Source organism: Apium graveolens, chromosome 9 (genome assembly GCF_009905375.1).
Source record: "Apium graveolens cultivar Ventura chromosome 9, ASM990537v1, whole genome shotgun sequence".
In the NCBI taxonomy this organism is placed as follows: domain Eukaryota; kingdom Viridiplantae; phylum Streptophyta; class Magnoliopsida; order Apiales; family Apiaceae; genus Apium; species Apium graveolens.
The window spans coordinates 180,742,285-180,766,649 of NC_133655.1; the positions used below are offsets into that span (position 1 = coordinate 180,742,285).

A 24,365-nucleotide genomic window follows, 5' to 3' on the forward strand; every position below is an offset into this window, starting at 1 on the left:
TTCTATATAAATGAAATGGAGTCAAGTGACAAATAGCTACCCGGCGGATGATTTAATATAGTCCCGACGGATGAGTATTTGACATCCACCGGGTGTGTAGCTTATGTAATAAATAAGTTTTGTAGCACATTTCTGCAAACAACTTTGTGTAGATTCTGTAGGAGCATATGAGTCATGTTGACTACTAGTGGATATGCAGAATAGGTTGATTAATTGTAAATATAAGATGTCTTGTAATTCTGTATAAATGAAATGGAGTCAGGTGACAAATAGCTACCCGACGGATGATCAACAAAGCTACCCGACAAATGATTAACAAAGCTACCTGGCGGATGACAAGCATGTACCCGATAAATGATCAAATTCAAATATCTATTGACAGTGACAACACAGTCACATGTGTTGGGTGTTTACAAAAGGAATGTGGCAGCCTGTTAAGCAGGGATTTGAGAACAAATAAGCATTACCATTTCCATGCTATTATGAAGATATTCAAAGATGCTAGAATATTGTAGTGAAGTAGCATGAAGTTAGATTAGATATGTTTTGTTTTATTATCTTGTCTTACTGTCATGTAAACTTGGTGATATATAAACAAAGTGTAGCTAATAGAACAATTAACTAAGCACATACATTTTCAGAGAAACATTTTCAAGCTGTAATCTGTAGCATTTCTCTATAAGTTTAGTTGTTCATACTTGTAAGCATCTGTGAGCTAATCAAGCTTCATAGAGTTCTCATTTGATATATATATATATCTGGTGGATACTTTAATATCCACTAGAAAGTTTTAAAAGCTTGTGTTTTTATTACTTTGTGTTCTGATTTATATAACTCTTTTATTACGCATTTTGCAAATCAAACACTCATATATTTATCAAGTTAGAACTATTTTAAAATCTTGAAAAAGTAGACAGAATTACATTCAACCCCCCTTCTGTAATTCTTATTGGATTGTTAGGGAATAACAGCATCCGAGGAGATAAATCTGCTCGCTTGTCGCGATCTTCCCACCTCGCTTACTCAGAAACACTTGGCCGAGCACATCGAGCAGTTCCAGATCGAGGGTCATGTTGTTTTGCCCCTACCTCATATGAGATATTATAGGTTCAACCATCCGAAAAATGGAGGCAGGGTGCCTCGCATGGTCTTGTCCACCTTCCTACTAAGTCTATGAATCTCCTCTCCCATTCATCCCTTCATCAAGGATGTTTGCGAGTACTATCAGCGCGCACTCCTTCAGATCAATCCAAATGGGTATCGGGCCGCCCTCGCATTGCACATCATGTACCATAAATGCGGGTTTCCTTCTCTAACCACGAGGCAGCTGGGCTATTTCCTTAATCTAAAGCATTCTCCCAACAACTTTGGGTATTTCTACCTCTTCTTTTGGCCGTGCTTCAATAAAAAGAACCTCATTCATAACGAGCCAAGCAACTCAGGGAAGTGGAAGAGCTCCTATTTCTATATCCATGAGGTGCCCTGAGTCCAGACCCACTTCTATTATAAACCATGTAAGTCCTCCCTGGCCGCATTCCTTTCCTTAACAATAGTTTTTTTTAACAAAAAATGTTTTTTACTCATCTCCAGCCACCCCGCCTCGTACTGTCCTTGCTGGACTGGAAAAGATAAACGCGGATAGCCTTCTCGGACTTCCTAAGGCGGGCAGGGATATCCGAAAACTCATAACGACCTCGAACCTGGTCACGTGTGGGTTTTTGAAGGAAGGAGTAAGGCTGACTTCTCAAAAGAAGAAGCCTAAGAAGAGGGCCATAAAGGGTAAGAATATCGGGCCCGCATGTGCGAGCTCATGTTGTGTTCGCATATTTTAAATTTCCTGCACGCATCTCACTCCATATTGCACTTTAATTCAATGCATTTATTATCTCCTTGCATCTCTTCTTTCCATTTTATTTTGGTGTGACTAATACATCACTTAATTGTTTTCTTTTCAGAAATGGCCAGCTCCCCTATCCCCTTTATGGAAGAGGCAAAGCAAGATACGGCCTCAGGCCCAGTTCATCCCACAGCTACGATTGCAGCGGCTCGCTCTCAAGCTAACCCTCCAGCCCGCATGACTACTCTGAATGAGCATCTCAGGAGCTCAGGGCCTTCTCTTCGGATAAAAAGGCATGGAAGCCACAAGGAGGGAAAAACTAGCGAGCCTGACCCAAAAAAGGCTGCTCCATCTGATGTTCATCTCCCCACTTCTTCCTCGGTCAACACGGTCGCGACCACATTTGGTCGGCTCGCTCAATCTAACATCAGCGACCAGGATATGAAGAATTGGTCCTCTTCTTCTCTCGAGGCCAACCAGGACGCACTAACCCGGGCCGCAGCTGAGGTGTATTACCATCAGTTGTCTAAGGCTCACGACTATCCCTAACTTTTAAGTTAGTTAAGTGGGGTTTGTGTGCACCTCTCACTATTTTTATCTTCGTCTTTAATCCGCTTTATGCTCATTACTTTTTCCAAGTGGGCCGAGGCCCAGATCGTTTCATAGACTTGTTGTCAAGCGGGCCGGGGCCCGACTTGACTTATGCTTTTAACATTTTAATAAAATAACTATTATGTCCTCGCATGGGCTCCCCTGCTGGATATCTTAATCTATTAACAGGAGTGAAAATATCAAGGGCACAAATAAATATTAATCGTTCATTCATAGGTAACGGAAAATGAAAGGAGTACATGCTTGTGGTCTCAGGGAGGCAACTATATGGCACTACCCCCCGAGACTTAGGAATATTTTAAGTTAATACTAAGTCTGAGAAGAACAATCTTACTGATAATATTTGCGGAGGTGTTCCGCATTCCAGGCTCTCGGGATCAACTTGTCTTGTATATCATTGAGGTGGTAGGTTCCCTCCCAGAGCACTGATTTTATCTTGTAGGGGCCTTCTTAATTTTCCCCAAAGACTCCGTGACTCACCACCTTGGTGTTTGGCATGACCCGGCGCAGAACCAAATCTCCCACCTTGAAAGTCCGGGCTCAAACCTTACTATTGTAGTGCCTAGCTGTCCTCTGCTGATATGCTATTATCCTGATCAGAGCATCTTGCCGAGTTTCTTCGATCATCCAAATAGAGCCGATGGTTGAGCTCATTTGCCTTTGAGTCATAGTTGTCCCTCCGAAAAGAACCTGCCCCTACCTCAACGGGCACCATAGCTTCACACACCCATACACCAAAGAGAAAGGGGTCTCCCCAGTTGTAGTTCGGGGAGCCGTGTAGTAAGACCACAGGTCCTGGGCGAGCTCCTCTGGCCATGTCCCTTTCTTCTCTTCAAGCTTTGCCTTCAAGGTGTGCTTAATGATTTTATTAACAGCCTCCGTCTGTCATTACTTTGGGGGTGGCAAACTGCACTAAAACTCTTCTAAATCCCCAGCTGCTCACAAAATTCTTGCATTTCCTTGCTATCGAACTGTTTCCCGTTGTCAGATATCAACTTGTAAGGGATGGCATAGCGGCACACAATAGTCCTGTGCACAAATTCCTTGAGCTTTTTTGCCGTGATAGTGGCTAGAGCCTCGGCCTCTGCCCACTTAGTGAAGTAATCTACCGCGACAACCGCATACTTGACACCTCCCTTGGCCTTTGCGAGTTCTCCAATCAGATCAATTCCCCACATAGCAAAGGGCCAAGGGCTCATGAGGGATGTGAGGGGAGCCACGGGGCTGTTATAATAATTGGCATATCGCTGGCACTTATCACAGGCTCGGGAGAATGCAAAGGCATCTTTTTTCATTGTTGGCCAATAGTAACCTTGACGGAGGATTTTATGAGCTAGAGAGCTACCCCCAGAGTGATTGCCACAAATGCCCTCGTGTACTTCCCTTAGGATATAATTGCATTCAACCCCATCTATACACTTACAAGAGGGGCACACTGAACCCTCTTCTGTATAGGATCCCATCGTATATCACATAGCGGGCTGCTTTGTATCTAATCCTCCTTGCCTCATTTTTTTCATCGGAGAGTGAACCTTATTTTATGTAGGCTAAGATAGGTGTCATCCACGTGAGGCCAAGGTTATCAATGAGGCTTCCCACCTCGTGCTCGGGCATACTAGGCTGCCTCTGTATGTCAAGGGGCACGACCCTAGCAGAGTGGTCTCGTAGCGTGAGCCGAGTTTAGCTAGCTCATCCGCGCCTTCACTCTTCCCGCGTGAGATTAGTTCCAGCCTCACCTCATTGAACCTCGCGATTATCCTCTACACACACTTTAGGTAAAGCTCCGTTCTCGGCCCCTTAGCTTGATACCCCACGTTTATCTGATATACCACAATCATGGAGTCACTTAATATATTCAAATTCTCCACCTTCATTTCTAAAGCTAGCTTGAGACTGTTGATCAGGGCCTCATATTCAGCATCATTGTTGGTTGCATGAAAGGCCAGATACGTCGTGCGTCTGATCTTTTGCGTCTCCGGGCTGATTAACTCAATTCCAGCTCCTGCACCATCCCCATTAGCGGCTACATCCATAAATAGGCTCCACCATGGGGCACTATTTTGGCTTTCCAGCCCGACCTCTTCTGTGCTAGGTATGACAACAAGGGATCCCGGCTCCACTTCTTGATGTGGAGGAAATTCTAGGAAAAAATTGGCCAGGGCTTGGCCTTTGATTGCGGTCATTGGCTTATAATCCACCTCGAACTGGCCGAGCTCAACCGTCCACTTCAGCATTCGACCAGAAGACTCCAGTTTGTGCGTTACTTGCCTGAGGGGGTAGGAGGTTCGTACTTCTACCCTGTGCACCTGAAAATAGGGCCTGAGCTTTTGGGAGGCCAGGATCAGAGCATATACTAATTTCTCGAGGCTCGTGTACCGAGTCTCTGCGTCGGCCAGCCTTTTACTCACATAATATACCGGGAGCTGGATACCATCCTCCTCTCGAACTAATACCGCACTTACTGCAAATTCAGAGACGACCAAGTATAGGACCAGAGTCTCACTTTCCTTTGGGTTGGACAGCATCGGAGGGCTGCTGAGATGCTTCTTTATATTCTGAAAGGCTTCTTCACACTTTTCTGTCCACTCAAAATTCCTCCACACTCCTTTAATTTCTTTGAAGAACTCTTGACATTTGTCGGAGGACTTTGAGATGAAGCGGTTTAAGGCAGCCACTCGCCCCGTTAAACTTTGGACGTCCTTCACCCGTCGGGGGATCTCATCTCGAGTAGGGCTCGTATCTTGGCGGGGTTGGCCTCAATGCCTCAATAGTTGACAATGAATCCCAAAAACTTCCCCGATTCGACCCCAAATACACATTTCTGGGGGTTGAGCTTCATCCTGTACTCCCTTAGGATCTGGAACATTTCATATAGGTGGCGGACATGATCCTTTGCTTCCTTTGACATCATAAGCATATCATCTACGTAGGCCTCCAGGGTTTTTCCCAACTAGTGTTTGAACATCTTGTTCACCAACCTTTGATATGTTGCCCCAGCATTAAAGAGCCCGAAGGGCATCCCGATGTAACAGTAGAGGCCCCGATCAGTAATAAAGGAGGTGTGCTCCTGATCTGACCCATACATAGGGATTTGGTTATACCCCAAATAAGCATCCATAAAGCTAAGTAGTGTGTGTCCAGCCGTGGAATCAACCAGTTGGTCGATTCGGGGTAGAGGAAAACTATCCTTCGGGCAAGCTTTATTTAAGTCGGTGAAGTCCACACATGTCCTCCATTTACCATTTGGTTTCTTGACAAGCACAGGGTTGGCCATCCACATAGGATATAAGGCTTTCCTTACAAGTCCTGCCTCCATTAGTCTATCCACCTCTTCTCTGAGGGCCTCTGCCCTCTCTCCACTAATCGTCCGTCTCTTCTGTCTAACCCCCTTCTTTTTTTGGTCCAAGTTGAGCCGGTGGCATATGACATTTGGGTCAATCCCTATCATATCAGAGTGTGACCATGCGAAGACATCCAAATTTCTCCTCAAGAAGTGGGCTAGATCCTCCCTCAAGTCAGGATTTAAGTTAGAGCCTATTCTGAGTACTATAGAGGGATCATTTGGGTCTACCAAGATCGGGATTGTGTCCTCTGTGGCCCCAACCCTCTCCACCATTGGGGGCATTATCGGGTCTAAGTCTGCTCGAGCCTCACTAGATTCTCCCACTTCTGTGATTGTTAAATCTTCCGTGTCCTCGAGCTCAGGATAGTGAGTTCGGGATGGATTTATCAAGCATTCAGAGGTCATAGTGACAGTGCGAGTGGTTCCATTGGGCAGATCCATAGTTGTTGTTCTTTCTTCGCGTGCCCATTTCCCTTTCCTGAGTCTTGCAGTGATTTGTTCTAGGCTCTCTTCTTCATCACTTGCCTCTTCCACAATTCCTTCTTGTATCAACATGATGGCCTGAGAGGCTTCCATCAGCAAGGTCCCTGGGTGCGGTTCCACCCAAATCCCCATGTGCTCAAAATAGTTCTTGGGAAATTCCTCGATTGAAATCAGGATATAAGTCACGTGTCCCTTAGGGTGTACTCTCTTCCCTCCCTCTGCCTCTTCCATGAGGACATCGCCTTCACTCGGTTTGTCCATCTTCTTTGACGCATTTCCCGACTCGGCCGCCCTGAGTGCCTGGTTGTAGCAGACCCTCGATTAATATTGACAGCTCTTCAAGAAGCCTACCTCCACGGGGGTTGGGAATTTAACCATCATGTGATGGATCGAGGTCACCATCCTCATTTCCCTCATAAGGGGTCTGCCCACTATAACATTGTAGGCACAAGGCTGATCTAAAACCGTAAACATAGTGATATGGGTGACCACATAGGGCTCTTCTCCTATGGTCATCGGGAGCTGAATTGTCCCTTTCACTCTGATCGAGTTTCCTGTGAACCCGTATAGATGTCCACCCGTCGAGGTTAATTCTCTATACAACAATCCCAGCTTCTTGTAGGCATCATAAGTCAACATCATTCGAGCTCCTAGTATCCACCATTGCTCGTGAACATTCACCGTCCTAATCTTCATTTTTTTGACCAGGGCATCTGTATGAGGGTAATATACCCATTTGGCATCATTCTCCCTAAACATGATGTCATCAGCCTCCATTTCAAAGAACTCCGGTGGCCTTTGACTCAGATGGTTGACGTTGGTGAGGGGCTTATCCTTTAGTTCCCGGCCGTATCTATCCATTGCCTTCCGGCTGTCTCCACCAATGCGAGACCGCCTAGAATGATATGAATGCTACCAGCCCGAGGTACCCTCTCTTTATCTTCTAGGGGTGGAGGAGGGACGGTATGATAATCAGTTCTGTGCCTTCAAACCTCCTTGACAACCCACTATGTAAGCTTCCCCTGCCTTATCAATGTCTCGATTTTATCCTTCAATTATCTGCAATCAGCTGTATCATGCCCCGTGGCCTCATGGTATGCACAATACTTCGAAGTGTCCCTCTTGTTATATTTATAAGAGGGGCTGCCTTCCTGAATACCCCCTTCCCAGCATAGGTAGCATATATGTGGTTGATAGAGGCTACCAGAGGGGTGTGTGTCTGCCATTTGCTTGTATAAGGCCTCCCCGAATCTTTGTTTGTCTCTTTACCCCGGGAAGACTTTTTGGGGCTTGAGCTATGCCGATACGTCTTTCTCCTCTCATCAGGGATCGAAGACCGGTCTTTCTTATCTCGATAGTTCTCGCTGATTTTCAGCTCTCTCATCGACTTCTCTACCCTCTTAAAGGGTTCAGCTTGCTCATAGAACTTTTCCAAGGTTCTTGGCTTGCTAGCCTGAACATTTTTCCAAAATTTTGACCCTTTTTTCAACCCTGCAATCAAGAAATTCTTGATGGTCTCCTCACTGTCCCCCTCACCTTGGGAACTTCGGCGTTGAACTGATGAAAGTATTCTACCAGGGGCTCCTCCTCCCTTTGCTTGATATTGGCTAACGTAGCCACAGGAGGTGAGTAGTGGAGGGTGGACTGAAATTTTCTGACGAACAGGTCCTCTAATTTCCGCCATGTCCTTATGCTAGCAGGTCCCAACTTGGAGAACCATTGTTGGGCACTACCTCTGAGTGATGCCGTGAAAAGTCTGCAGCGGGTCATTTCCGACACCTGATAGACTTCCATCTCAGTATGTATCTGTTTTAGGGAGAATTTCATATAACAGTATTGTAGAGGTTGATAGGCGGAACAAGGATCAAGGAAGGTGTTTGAAGGCGGAGGAAGGTTATGTATGGTGGTGGCTGAGCTTGTATGTTAACTCCTTAAGCAAGAATAGGGTTTGTTATTCTCTGTCAAGTGTCAACTCATGTCTCATACAAGTGCCTACGTAACCTATTTATAGGGATCAAGCCTCACGTAGTTCTTGGGGAATAAGTCACGTAGGCTAGGGTTAGGGTTCTCCAACCCGTGCCGCCTAAGCCCATGATAAAGTCAGGCCTTCAGCCAATTAGTCACATAAATCTCGACCGGCTCCACAAGCTTCCTACAATCTCGCGGCATCTCCGCATTTCTTCCCGTAATTATAGGAATAACCCGTGTCAGCCCCTAAATCTATGAGCAACTCAGTCATATATGAGTCACTTTCCATATTGCACACAAAGTCCTTTGATGCGGGCCGGCCTGGTCGCCTCGGCCCGCACCTCCTTCCTCTTTAATTAATAAATACAATGTTACCTCTATTTTCATAAGATGTGGGTTCATGGGCCCAGCCCGCGTAAGGGCACCTAATCCCACCTCGTGTGTGGACACTTGAGCCCAGCTCGCGTATGAGAGCCCAGATGGAAAGTGTGAGCCCATCTTACACGTGTGAGCCCACCTTACATGTGTGAGCCCAACTCGCATATCATGAGCCCAGCTCACATGTCATAAGCCCAACTCGCATGTGCTGAGCCCAACCCGCATATGCTGAGCCCAACCACATTAATCCATGCTTCTAGCCCATACATGAGAGTTCATCTATTCAATACACCCATGGGGACCTGTTTAGGGCCCATGACCGAAAGCGGGCATAATAGTATCATATATATATCCTCTTGAAGGCTCCCATTTAAGAAAGCAGTTTTAACATCCATTTGTCAGATCTCATAGTCATTGTAAGCAACTATTGCTAGCAAAATCTTGATGGAGTTCACCATAACAACTACTTAAAAGGTCTCAATATAGTTCGTATAATGAATTTTCTTGAAACCATTTTCCCCTAGTCACGCTTTATATGTCTGTACTTTACCATCCATGTCGATTTTCATCTTCAAAATCGACTTACACCCTATCAGTTTTACCCTTTCTGGTGGATCAACTAAAACCCATACATTATTTTGATGCATGGATTCTATATTGGATTTCAAGGCCTCTAGTTATCTCTCGGAGTGTGGACTTCTAATAGTATCTTGGTCGGTGAGAGGGTCATCATAATCCATAAGCATCATATCACCGTCGTGTGTCAAAAGAAATCCATAATATCTCTCAGGATCATGGCGATTCTTTTGTGAAAAGAATTAATTACTTTCAACATTTTGATGTTAATCCTAATCATGTTCCAACTTTGATTCAATAATCACGTAGTTCTCGATCTTCATCAAGATTTATTTCTCTCCCACTAGTTTATTAGAAAATAGTCATCCCTTAAGAAAGTAGTTCCTGAAAGAATTACAAAAATTATGCCCTTTAGTCTGATTTTGGTCCAAACTTGCCAGAGGCTAATCATTTCACAAACTCTTCACATCCCCGTGTATTCATCAATGCTACGTTATGATGTTTCTCAGTTCATATCTCATATGGTGCCTTTTGAACCACTTTTATCAAAACTTGGTTAAGTGTATATGCAGCCTTTTCTAGAGCATAACCCCAAAAACTGATTTGAAGATCCTCTAGACCCAACATCAATTGCACTATGACCAACAAATTATGAATTCTCCTCCCAAAACCTCTATTTTATTGAGGCATTCTAGGAGGAGTAAGTTGTGATACAATACAACACTCCTTCAAGAAACTCTTGAATTTTGGACATAATTATTCTCATTCACGATCTAATCGTGGAGCTTTTATAATTTCCCATATTAGCCTTTCTAATTTGCCTTTAAATTCTTTAAACATTTCAAAGAATTGGATTTGTCCTTCATAAGACATACATATCCATACCAACTGAGTTAACCAACATCACAGTACCTACTTGTTCTTCAGAGTTAACTACACCATAAACGGCCTGCTACCACATTTAAAGTTGATGTTGCCATTGGTTTTGTTAGATTTGCCATCCTTAATCTGATTATTCCAACATTGTCATTTTTATGTTGTCTTAGACATCAAAACTATGTTGCTAAAGGTTCAAAATATGGTTATGTTACTGTAGAAATAAAAAAGTGTTGCCATATTAATAAATTAAAAATATATTTGGTGATGTGGCAACTATGGGCCCATCATTACTAACGTTATGTTATATAACGGTTATTTCGGTCACTTACTTTAAGATATAACGGTTATGATGTTAGGTGATTAGTGGCACCAGTCTTAGTATATGTGATATCTTTAGGTTTATGGCTTACTTTCGACCTCTAGTTATCTACATCGCGAAACATTGCGCTTTACTAATATGTATTTTGGATCTAGATCCATATTTTTTTGTTGCAATAGGCTAGTGTACTGTCATTTTTCAAGAGAAAAGTTGGTTCATCGTCCGAAAATTGGACAATATTTGCTACTCCCTAGCCCCTCTTTCTCGCTTTGGCTTTTCACACTCTGCAACAAAATGACCATAAGCAGTGCAGTTAAAATATCTAACCTTGCTTTTATCACGAACCCATCGTGTGTTATCTCTTCCATGAAATCTATGTCTTGGTGATCCATCTATCTTGTTGGTTCGCCTTATTACTCATCCCTGGTCACTAATAATTTTTCTTCATTTTTTTCTTTCTTAATCCATTCCTCTTCAGTAAAAAGTAATTGATTATTGTCACTCTCTACTCGTCCTCACAACCTTTTTTCTGAGCCTTTAAAGAAATAATAGTTTATTCTATGGTCATCGTCTTCAAATTTCCAAATTTTTCGAAAGTAGAAGCAATTTGGAGAAATTTCGCAGGGATAACATGTAGCAGCTTCTTTACTATACAGGACTCATCAACACTTTCCCCAAGGGCCCGTATGTTTGTCACTAGCATATTCAGTTTTAGACTAAACACATCAAGTGAGTTTATTTCCTTCATATTCATTGACTCAAATTTTGCCTTAAGAGTCTGAACTCTCACCTTTTTCACACGCACAGCACCCGGGAACATCGTCTTCACATCTTCCCAAGCTTCCTTTGTAGTATTTTTTTATAGCTGTGCTTGAACCCTTTGATTCAATCGCTTTCTAGACACTATATGCCTGCATGTAAACTTTCATGTTTATGCCCCATGCTGTGTAACGCTCTTTGGTCAGCATCGGATAGCTCAGACCTAACGACCCATCCTTGTTCTTCCCATATTTCATTGTAGACATCTTTTGCATATACTTGGGCATACACCACCTATTTGTCTAGCTCTGATTCCAGAATATTTTTAACAAAAGTATATTGCTTGACAAATATGTGGTGTGAGAACAAATAATATTGCATGTTATATTTCTAATTCTTTATGAAAACAATTTAGAAATATAAACTAAACAAAAATAAATAGCCAAGAAACAAGAAACCACACTTCTACCCTCCTAAATAATCTCCACGAAGCTGTTGACTCCTTCTCCCTTCCCAGTCTTTGAGAGGTGTGTTATGTGCAAACGACCAAATAAATAAGTAACAAATTTAGATTAAATTCCCAACAGATAATAATAATAATAATAATAATAATAATAATAATAATAATAATAATAAAAACAACAACAACAGCCAAGATCACTTTAAAATTTTGTGTTCGTTACATTGACCTTACGACTTCTTCATGAAGAGATGAGTGTTAAGGTGTTTAACATTCATACTAGTCTATTCAATGCAAAATGAAGAAATAATTAGATTGACTGTGTGAATTAAAAATGTATTTAAAAGATTGAAGAGTTAGAGCTCTTACTTGTTGGTGTATAAGGGGCCAAAAAAGACAATGAATATTTGAATAAAAAATTAAACTACATTCAACAAGTTGAGAGATTATTAAGGACTTAATTTGATGAAGATGAGCCTAAATTAAACTTCTCCATAAATAATTCAAATTTAGTAACAACCTATCATGACATGAACTCAAAAAATCAAAAAGTTGGAGTTGGATTGCACTTCAGTGCACCTGGTCTAAACAGAGTTGGCACATGGAAAAAAAATAAAGATTCTCCTCTCACAATTAAAAAAATGTCAAATAGATTTTGTTTTAAATATTTACAATAGTCAATTGTAGTGAAGAACTAGTGAAAAAGAATAATGGTATGAAGAGGATCAAAAGAGAATAAGTAAGTCAACATAAAAAGTTAATGTTAAACAGCCATTTGAAAAGTTAGAGCCAATGTTAACAACCCTTTAGAAAAGGGAGAGCCATGTCCACTGTGTGGAATGATAAAGAAAATAAAAATAACCCGACTAAAATGGAAAATAGGTATAAATAAACATAAAAGTTATGCCTATATTTCTAATGCACCTAGATTTCAATATGTACATTATTGATCAAAAATTCATTTTAATATTTTGTGTAAGAAATTTGTAAGTGGCTATTGATATACTCTATACACTCTTTGATATGTAACAGAAAACTGTTAACCGGCTGTTATAATTTGATGATTGAAAGAAGTCTACGAGTTTTTTAATACTAGCAGTATGTCAACTCTAAGCCAAAGAATTCAAAGAAAAAATTCTCAAAGTATAAAAAGAAAGTGATCAATCAAGATCAATTTGTGTTACCTAATTTTAGTTCTATTTTTCTAGTGATAAATGTGACTAGAAGAATGCAAGACCCAACTTAATTTGAGTTCTTAAAAAGACTAGATCTTTTCTGTTTGCAGGGATATAAAAATTAATTGATCATGTGGATAATTGACAGTGGTTGTTTAAAACATATGGCTCTTGACAAAGTTAAGATGTTATTTTTTCAAAATAAAGTTAGCTGAATTGTAACAATTGGAGACAACATCAACGGTTCCACAATGATATATGTCAAAATCAATATTGTTATTATTTTCAATCAAAATATAGCACTGGTTGAGGCTTAAAACACAATCTCTTTAGTGTAAGATAGTTTACTAATAAAATCTGCAAAGTAGATTTTGGAAAAAATATGTGCTCTATTATATTCAAATAAATTGGTAAAGGCTTATAATGGAGTCAGAAAAGGGAGGTTGTTTTCTTACTGACTAGTGCCGACAAGAGAAAGATTTTCTATTTATATTTAAAGGCATATGTAGATGAATGCTGATTGTGACAAAATAGAAGTTCTCTAACTTGAACGTCAAAGTAATCAATACTCTGGTAAAGGAGGAGTAGGTAAGAGATATGCCTGCTTTAGAGTTTGTGGAAAATTTATATGTGGCAATATGTTGTGCCAAATATCTCACCTTCATTTCACAATTTTTTCAAGTCATCGATCATGGGTTGTAAATAGATATCAATTTTATTTTCTGGCTAATGTGGATCAAAATCTAATTTTGTTAACATCAAATGCTTTCTATTCGTGTATTAAAAAGTAGGAAGATTATATGTTGTTAATACGACCGTCCAACAAGTATATTGATTGATTAATCCATTGTTAAATAGATTTACTCCATCTATCGTCAATGCTAAAATCAAGTTTATTGGTACATTACAAAATCTAGGCCACATATAATCAATGTTTCTCCAAGAAGAAGAGTCAGCTCGATCGCACATTTTCCCATCTTGAGTTATCTTTTCCACGTGCCTGGTCATTAGTTTTGCCGCTTTTACATTTAAACAATCGTTTCAATCTAGGAATGATGGAAAAATACCGCATCACTTTTTCTTGGATATTAATCCTAACTTGTTGTCCTTCCCTATCTTTCAGCGAGATAATTGATACTTACCTAAGATGCAGTCATTTGCACAAGCATGGTATATAACGTAATCAAGGCATAAATAAGATAGTTATTTTTTTCCTTGTATGTATTAGGAGGAAGGATGTGACCTTTAGAAAGCAATGCACCAACAAAAAAGAGAAGTTCAATAAATGCACTATCACCAATTTCAAACTTTGACTTCCAGTTATGTAATTTTACATCGACTCTAACTTCGTGTACTTGTTTCCCTTATATAGTGATTGTTCCAAATCAACCACGAACCTTTTGAAGTCATGTGACTCATTATCATAAACCCCTTCAGTATACACTGTTTCGGAAATGATAATTTTTTCGGTTGGTGAATTATGCTCTAATACGGAAGAGGAATACCTACAGATGATCTCAAAGAATTCTCCTTATGCCGCATCCATTTGATGTAATTTAAATTAAAATCATGTTCATCAAGATGACATTTATCCATTTTAATCATAAGGTTTTTGAAAATGACGCAGATTTCACATGGACAAGGAATTGTCGTAAAATTAAGATTTTCCTCCGCAAATATCAAAAAAAATTCCACATACTTATAACTGCTATCTTATACTCATATTCTAAAGAGTCTCTATTGTTGGAGGAATTTCATAACAACACGAAATCATAGGGTTTCTGGAATAATAGAGCGATTTAGGTATAATTGTGAGATTAGGGTTTATGTAAAAGAGAGGTTGGACTTGGAAGGTGTCTCGATTTGTCTCGTTGTATCGGATCCCTTTGCCAAGATGCCTGCGTACCAATTTATACTGGATCAAGCCTATGCAGTTCTGTGAAATTTGGGCTTATCCCTAATAGACTTTAGGGATAAGTTTCGTTAATGTGGTAATTACCGATTTTATCTGATTTAATCTGAGCGTTGTGATATCTTCCTGATTTGAAGAATATCGTTGAGAGATATTTTCCGTTATTGATTTATTGAGATTGATTCTTTCCTCATTTCAAAGAGAGGATAAATTGGGCCTTAAGAAATTAATTATTAAATAGAATTAATAATTAATAAATTACAGAATTATTAAAAAGTATTTGCCATGCCAAAATGTGGCATAACAACTACCCTCAGTTCTTCAGTGTAGCTTGCTGCAGTGGAGAACTAAATATTCTTCGATCGCTGAAACAACTAAAAATCAGAGTTTATTACATAACATAGACACCTTCGTGCTCAAAACAATTATGCGAATGCACGTGCGAGACCATGCAAGTTCCGAAAAAGATACAAAATTTCCATTGTTTGTGGTTGTGCGAGCACAAATTTATAAAACCATTACGAATATCATTATTAAGTTGGACCTTGGTGTACACACTTCAAGATAGAAATAATAGCCGATTGTAAAATAGTATTATTAAGATAAACTGCTAGTATTATACGAATGTAACAAGATCAACAAAAATGCCTTCAACAAAAGATAAGGTGGAACTCCCGACCTTCAATCTCTTTCTGTACTTAAGTTAAGGTGAGCTCCCACCTTGAATCTCTTTCCATACTTGAGATAAGGTGAGCTCGTACCTTCAATATTTCCATTTGTAATCTTTTTGCCTATCGAGGCGTAAGGTGTCAACAATACAAGTTCATAATCGGTAGTGTAAATCATTCCAAGTGGTTGTTTCAGCTACCCAACATAGCAATTCCCATTCACAAGTTTGAAAATATTTTTCGACATATATGTATTATTGCGACAGTATATGCAAAAATATTTTAAATACAATTCAAACATAATAAATATGCCAATTTAAAATTGTCGCGATATTTATTTTTCCGAAAATAATTCTCTTTATTAAACATTTCCCAAAATTATGCAACTAGCATAAATATTTTACATTTCAGAAAGATGCAGCTTGTACGATTTTCTAAAAACATAAAAAAATCTCCAAAATAAATATCTCGTACGATATTTTCAAAAATATACGCGTCGTCTAAAATTAGAATGACGCAATAATTTTACAATCATAAAAATATGTGACTCGCACGAATTTTATCACTAAATATTTTTTAGTAAAAAAAATATTTAAAAACATAGAATGTAAACATGCAAGCCATAATATGTTCAATCGATAAAATTCACAGAAAATTAAAATATAATTAAAAAACTTATCTCTTCTTTCCTATAAGCCGAGTCAGACTGATTTATGGGTGCAATTGCCTCATGTTGCTCCGTCCTGCGCGTGATTCTGTTTCTCCGGATTTTTATGTTATGAAAATTGTGTGGTCCCCAGAAAAAGTATCCTTCCTTTTTCTTAAATCATGTCCCAATTGTTGACATCACGCGCACCATTTCGTTTTTTCAATAATAAGGCCAACAACAGCCAAGTTCGGGAGAGCCTGCCACCGTGTGCAACAACCGTAACGAGCCGTTTACTTTGCGTGTAAAAGCCGTGATAGCAACCTTTATTTTATTGACAATTATTCATCATCCATCGAATAATTAAACCCCTCCTTCTAGCGCCAAATATTGTTGGAGGAATTTCGTAACAACACGAAATCGGAGGGTTGTTGGAATAATAGAGCGATTTAGGTATAATTGTGAGATTAGGGTTTATGAAAAAGAGAGGCTGGACTTGGGAGGTGCCTCAATTTGTCTCGCTGTATCGGATCCCTTTTCCAAGATGCCTACGTACCAATTTATATTGGATCAAGCCTACACAATTCTGTGAAATTTGGGCTTTATCCCCAAGAAACTTTAGGGATAAGTTTTGTTAATGTGGTAATTACCGATTTTATCTGATTTAATCTGAGCGTTGTGATATATTCCTGATTTGAAGAATATCGTTGAGAGATATTTTCCGTTATTGATTTATTGAGATTGATTCTTTCCTCGTTTCAGAGAGATGATAACTTGGGCCTTAAGCAATTAATTATTAAATAGAATTAATAATTAATAAATTACGGAATTATTAAAAAGTATTTGCCATGCCAAAATGTGGCATAACAGTCTCAATCTTCTTTAATCCATGATTTATCCATATACTTATACTTGCTACGTTATAAATGTTACAAATGTTACGAATAAAGTATATAAAATTTTATAACCTATAAACCTATGTTGTTCTAATTGTTATCTTCTTTTAAATTGCAAACATATTTTAGGTAACGAGTTACACACATAGGGGGGCTGAATGTGTTTTTGTGTTTTTAAGCTTTTCTTGAAGTGTTTATGATTATGAAAAAAGTAAATTAGATCTTGCAGTGAGTTGTGTTAATACTGAAATTACACAAGCAATACAGTGAACACAAATCTTTCAAAACTCACTTAATTTTATATTAAAATTAAGAATATTTTGCTACAAAATTTCTAGGCTCTTTGTTGCTGAAGGGCTTAGCTTCTTCCTTGAGAGAATACAAGATTTTTCTTATCTAAATTATTACTTCTAACAAAGGACCAGTGTTAACTTTATATAATAGTTAACTATTAGTTTACACAATGTATAATAAGAGATGCTATTCACTTTAGTAAACTGTCACTAATCATTCCATTTTAGGAAAATCATATCTTCCATTTTCGGCTTAGCATATCTTTGCATACTGTGTTAACTTTGATCTTCTTTTTTCAGTTAATCTTCACCCTTGATCTTGCACTCTTCAAGCTACTTTTTGTAGACTTCTCAATCCGACTAAGTGGATTGTTTGTTGATTGTTAATCTTGGATATTGAATTGGTCTACACTTTGTACTTTGAGTTTCACCTCGAGATCTCCAGTTTGATATATAGAGTACTTGACATCTCGATAAGTATTTTGGCTTATTGAGATCTCTCATTACTCTATAGTTTCTTTGACTTGTAGATGTCTCTGAGTTCTCTATAAGAGAATTTAGCTTGTCGAGATCTCTTCACTTTATGTCTTCGAGAATTTAGATTGTAGTCCTTGTTTAGCCATGCATCACAGTTGCCATCCTGTTCAGCTTCATTAACAATTTTTTCTTGTTGCTCTAGGATATCTGTTTGATAGGAGAGCATAATGGCTTGATAGTCCTCGTTAGACATATCTGAGGTCAGCAACTGTTGAGAGGTGTGTGCTAGTCCTGCAAGCTGATCCACCCTGATATCTTCAAGATTAAATGTAAGTGCAGCTTCTTGTAGCCAGTTGGAGAGAAGATGTGGTTTTTGAAGTTGTGAGGTTGAAGGTTGGTGTGAGGGATCAGAACCACCTGTGACAGAAGTCACAGTTTTACTCACAGATTGCTCTGTGTTTATGACAAGTTGTTGTTCCATACTAGTTATGGGAACCTCCAATTGAATTGGAGGGGGTCTGACTGGGTTACTATCATGTGTACCAGTCTCAAACCCTTATGTGTCTTGCACCACATTATCACCTGAATGTGTTATACTTGCCTCCTCCATGACAGGATCATTGGCAATTGTACTCCTAGCATCAACTGTTAATACAATTTATGCTAGGGTTTTGAGGGGATTTGTTTCTTGAACAGGAACCTCCAATTGAATTGGAGAGGATTTAGATAGCTCCCCCTCAAGAGTACTACCCTCAAACCTAATCGTCTGTGAAGGCTGATTTGCACATGAAGGTGCATTTGTAACATCCATGGGGTCTTCAGTAAAAATTGATGAATCCCCCATGGTTTTGATGGTGTCGTCAAGGTCTACCCCAGCTAGTAGCCTCTCACCATCTGATTGTAGTGTCTGGGTGGCGAGCAAGGTTTGTTGAACCAAGTCACTTGATTGAGCTTGCACTTGAGGAATGGATTCAAGTGTTGTATGTGAAGAAAAAATTTGTCAGATTAAGATTTGTTGTTCAGAAGTGAGTGTTGGCAGCTCCCCTTGAATTGATGAGGAAGCTTGAATAGATGTGCTCTCATTGTGGTTGCAATCCTTATTTCTTCTACCATACACTTGAATTTGTTCAACTGTTGGCTGTGCAGACTATGTACAAGGTGCATTAGGGAGAATGTTCTTTTCAATAGACGCACCTATTGACAGGATGTATCTAGATTCTGTTTAGTCCCCATTTTTACAACTGCATCCTTTTGGGAGGATACAGAGGTGGTTTGAGTGGTTAGCTCAGATTTCTTACCCTTCTTTGTTCTCTTGACCAAAAGTGACTGAGCTTCTGTTTGATCCTCACCACTCTCATTTATAACTGTGAGGGTTATCTCCTTTCTCTTCTTTTTACTCACTTCATCCTTTTAGGAGGATGAAGTGGTTGGTTTCCTAGCTACTAATGGTTATGAAGATATGGTTTTATCTTGGGAAAGTCCATGTTGGTTTTCCTGTATTTGTGCTTCTACAGGTTCAGGAACCATAGATGTACTAGCTCGTACATTTGACCTCATGTCAGAAAATGGGTAAGGGTATGTCCTAAACCTCTCCATCATGAATGAAGTGATTTTCAGACTTACATTTACCTTGTTCTTTGTAGTAAGTGAACCCAATATTATTTTGGATAGTTGCTTACAATAGCCTATTTTAGTGCTATTTATACCATTTAACAAATGTATGTTTGTTACTTTATGATTTAAAGTAGACATTATGAATCTATGAAAGAATATTCCCTTACCTCTAGCAGACTAGGGCATGGTCAGCCTGGTTGCAAGTTCTTCCAGGATCAACAGACCAACATTCAAGTGTCTATTGTGGGCTATTGAGTACATCAGCTTCTGCACCACACTTAAAATGTTGTCATACCCTGTCTTCCTGCATGTGAAGGCCCTCACTATAGAATCAAATATAAAGGACCATTCCTTCCTTAAGTTTGTTTTGTTCAAGCTTGACAAGTTGATTCTTCCACCATAGTTGATAAAATCCATGAACTCAGTCAATTCATCCTGGGTTGGCACCTCCAATAAGTTTGCAGTTGGTAGACCCAAAGTTATATTCACATCTTATTCATTGAACTCTATCTGTTGGCCTCCAATTGTGCAAGTTACTACCAATCATACAGAGTTGTCATTCATAACAGTCCTTACCACAGCTGTTGTCCAAAACTCATGCAGAACATCCAAGTACAGGACTGGGTTAGTAGTTAAAGCTCCTGCAATGTAAGATTTAGACAAGAATTTCAAAAACCCCTTGAAACTATCAGGAGCTAGGTTAGCATCAGTAAAAGCTAAATAATTGGTTCCTTTCTCTGGGATAGTAGCTCTAACAATATTGAGTGTCATTATTGTTTAGTGAGAGTGAATGGGTAAGAAAAATTAGTGAGAAAAGAGTTGAAACGAGAAAAAAATCGGTTTTGGATTGAGAAAGTTAGGTCACTTAAGTTCTCGAAGGTGTAAGTCTGTATATGTATCGAGATGTCTGGGTATTTATAGTAAAAGAAGCTGACTTGTCGAGAAGTCAAAAATAGACGTTTGTAGTATACTTATCGAGAAGTCATTTTAAAATAAGAAAAACATATCGATAAGTCATTTTATTTATCCTTGTAGAGAACTGAAAAATAAGTTTATCGAGATGTCAAATAAATACCTAGTTTGTCCATAATGGACTGAATTTGATTCCAATTTTTACTTGAATTAATCAAATTAAAATCAGAATAATTTTACCAAAAGTATTTTGCCAAAATAATTTATTGAATTAAATTATTCCAGTTCTGAGTTATTCATAAGTTTAAAATTGTACTTGTAGAGAACTCTGTAAGTTAACACTTGTAGAGAACTATACAATGACTTATCGATAAGTCATAATAGATCTTATCGAGAAGTTACTCGAGAAGTCAGTAAAATGACTTATCAATAAATCACTCGAGAAGTCTCAAAATGACTTGTTGATAAGTCAGTTAGACTTATCAAGAACTCAGTTCTCTATATATACTTTGGATCACTATAATTCTACCTTGTGTTAATTTTACATATTAAGGATGTAAATTAACAATTGAGCATTTTATTTAATGTTTGAAAAGTTCCAAGCTAAATTTTATTTTTGAAAAATAAATATACAGTGATTTTTGAAATATTTATAATCCATATTTCAGTTAATTCCCAATTAATTCAAATTAATTTTGATTGACTAGAAATTAATCTTCTACAAAATATTAGCTGAGTTCTTACCTTAGGATGAAGAGTTAAGAATTCCAAATTCACCTACAAGTCTAGTGAAAGTGGCTTCATCCAAAGGTTTAATAAAAATGTCAGATAATTGTTTTTATGTTGGAACAATAGTGAGCTAAATGGTACCATTTGTAGCATGTTCTCTAATAAAATGGTACCTTACATCAATGTGCTTTGTTCTAGAATGATTTACTGGATTAGCCACTATAGATATAGCACTAGTATTGTCATACATAATTGGAATTTTGTGTAACACTAGGCCATAGTCTATTAGCTGATTTCTAATCCAAAGCACTTGAGCACAGCAACTTCCAGCAGCTATGTATTCAGCCTTAGCTATGGAAGTTGACACAGATTGTTGTTTCTTGCTATACCAGGATACAAGTCTTTGTTCAAGAAATTGACAGCTTCCAGTAGTACTCTTTCTGTCAACCCTGCATCCAGCAAAATCTGCATCTGTGTAGCCAACAGCTTCAAAACCAGTTCCCTTAGGATACCATAATCCCAAGTTAGGAGTCCCCTTCAAGTATCTGAAAATCCTTTTAACAGCTATCAAATGTGATTCTTTTGGATTGGATTGAAATCTTGCACACAAACATATAGAAAATATGATGTCTGGTCTACTTGCAGTTAAATAAACAATGATCTAACCATCCCTTTATAACTTGAAATATCTACACGTTTGCCCTTTTTATCCTCATCCAACTTTGTTGCTGTAGACATAGCTGTAGATGCAGGTGAACAGTCAACCATGCCAAACTTTTTCAATAAATCTTTGACATACTTAGTTTGGCTAATAAAGATTCTATCACTTCTTTGACTGACTTGAAGTCCAAGAAAGTAACTTAATTCCCCCATCATACTCATTTCATATTCACTCTACGTAAGCCTGGAAAATATTTGGCAAAGCTTTTCATTTGTAGAATCAAAGATGATATCATCCACATAAATATGAACTAGGATCATATCATCACCATGCGTTTTGTAGAAGAGAGTCTTGTCTATAGTGCCTCTAGTAAAACCATGTTTAAGTAAGAATTCTGACAATATATCATACCAAGCTCTAGGTTCCTGCTTTAGTCCATATAGAGCCTTGAGTAACTTGTACACAAAATCTAGAAATTCTGGATGTTCAAAGCCAGATGATTATTGCACATAAACTTCTTCTTCTAGCTCACAACTCAGGAAGGCACTCTTGACATCCATTTGATACACTTTGAAATTTGAATGTACAACAAATGCTAGAAAAATCCTTATTGCCTCAAGTCTTGCAACTGGAGCAAAAGTTTCATCAAAATTAATCCCTTCTTCCTGTGAGTAGCCTTTTGCAACCAACCTTGCCTTGTTTCTGGTAACTATACCATTTTCATCCATCTTGTTCCTGAACACCCATTTTGTTCCAATTACACTTCTATTCTTTGGTGCAATAACTAACTCCCAATTTTTGTTTCTCTCAAACTGATTTATTTCTTCCTGCATGGCAGATATCCAATCAGGATCCATTAGAGCTTCTTCACTTTTCTTAGGCTCTACTTGAGACAGAAAGCATGTATGTAGGCACTCATTAGCAGTTGCACTTCTAGTTCTCATACCAGCAGTTGGATCACCAATAATTATTTCTCTAGTGTGACTTCTATCGCACTTCCTTGTGTGAGTTTGTTGACTTGTGCCTTTATTATTTTCTTCATCATTGGTATGACTTGTAGATCCATATTTTCTTTCTCCCCCTGAGTTTGTGCTATCAAATTCAGGTGTTTGAGATGATCTTCCATTTCCATAATTTTCTTGTTCAGTAATCTCTTCATTTATCATTTATTGGGAATTGACTTCATCTTCTTCATCAGAATCACTGTTAATGTTGAGGTTTTCAAATGCAAGGGCTTCAACTTTATTATCATCAAGGTATTCCAGTCCTGGACACTTATCATCATCAAAAGTCACATCTGCGCTTTCCATAATTTTCTTTTAATCAATTACATAGACCTTGTAGGTAGTTCTCTGCAATGAATATCCTAGAAAAATTGCTTCAAAAACCTTTGAGTCAAATTTTCCCACATATTCAGAGTTTTCTTTTAAAATGTAACAATTACTTCCAAACACATGAAAATGCTTTACAGTAGGCTTTCTCTTAGACTTGATTGAGTAAGGTGATTTTCCATGAATCTTGTTAATGAGATATCTGTTTTCAGTATAGCATGCAGTGTTAACAGCTTCTTCCCAAAAACTTGTTGGCAACTTGGCATCTTGTAGCATTGTTCTTGCAGCTTCAACTAATGTTTTGTTCTTTTTTTCAACTACTCCATTTTGTTGAGGTGTTCTCGCAGCAGAGAATTCTTGAACAATGCCTTTGGTTTTGTAGAATTCACTCAGTGTTGCATTTTTTGAATTCTGTTCCATTATCACTTCTCAATCTCTTCACACAGTTTTTATCTTCAACCTGTTTCTCTATCTTCTTGATGTGCTCAATTATGATATGTGGAGTTTCATATTTAGAGTGCATGAACTCAACCCAAATATATCTTCAGAAATCATCCACCATCACAAGTGCATATTTGTTTCTTAAAATTGATAAGACATTTAATGGTCCAAATAAGTCCATGTGAATAAGTTGCAGTGGTGCACTTATGGAATTCACAGTTTTTGATTTGTGACTTGATCTTTTCATTTTTTCCTTTCTGACAAGCTTCACAAACTTCAATTTTAGCGAACTCTAGTTTTGGCATGTCTCTCACTAACTCTTTCTTGACCAAGGTGTTGATTGCCTTGATGTTCAGATGTGAGCGTTTCTTGTGCCATAAGTTGATTTGCTCTATAGATTCCGTGGTGTAGAAGCAGCAAATACCATCCTCATTTGTTGAGTCCAAGTCTACAACAAACAAGCTTCCTTTTCTTGCTCCTTTTAGAGCAACTTCATTGGTTTTCTTGCTGATAAAAATACATTCTTCTATGTCAAATAAAACTTTAAAACCTTTATCTGCAAACTGGCTGACACTGAGAACATTTACTTCAAGACCAGCTACCAATGCTACATCATCAATGACAACATTTCCAGAAACAATCTTACCATATCCCATTGTGAATCCTTTATTGTTGTCTCCAAAGGTCACCAAAGGGCCATCTTTCTCCTCAAGTTGTGATAGCAGGGCCTTATCACATGTCATATGTCTGGAGCATCCACTGTCTATGATCCATATGACCTTCTTCATTTTTCCCTACATACAATGAGTTTCAAGTGTGTTTAGCAACTCAAGCAGTGTTGGGCACATTCTTCTTGTTAACTGATTTAGTAGAAGTAGAATGAGTTGACTCAGATAAAATAGAATTCATTGACTGTTGTGCATTTTCCCTATTTTTTGTAGACCCCATTTTTATTTCTTTGAGGTCTACTCTCAGCTTGTGGCAACTTTTCATCAC

The 24,365-nt window shown here is 38.5% G+C and overlaps 1 protein-coding gene across 1 annotated transcript; it reads right to left on the bottom strand.

Moving 5' to 3' along the window:
• Window positions 1-6,596: 6,596 nt before the first annotated feature.
• On the bottom strand, window positions 6,597-7,136 carry LOC141685765 (uncharacterized). Its single transcript, XM_074490848.1, has one exon. It carries the CDS (start codon window positions 7,134-7,136, stop codon window positions 6,597-6,599), a length of 540 nt encoding a protein of 179 aa, XP_074346949.1.
• Between the last annotated feature and the right edge of the window lie 17,229 nt (window positions 7,137-24,365).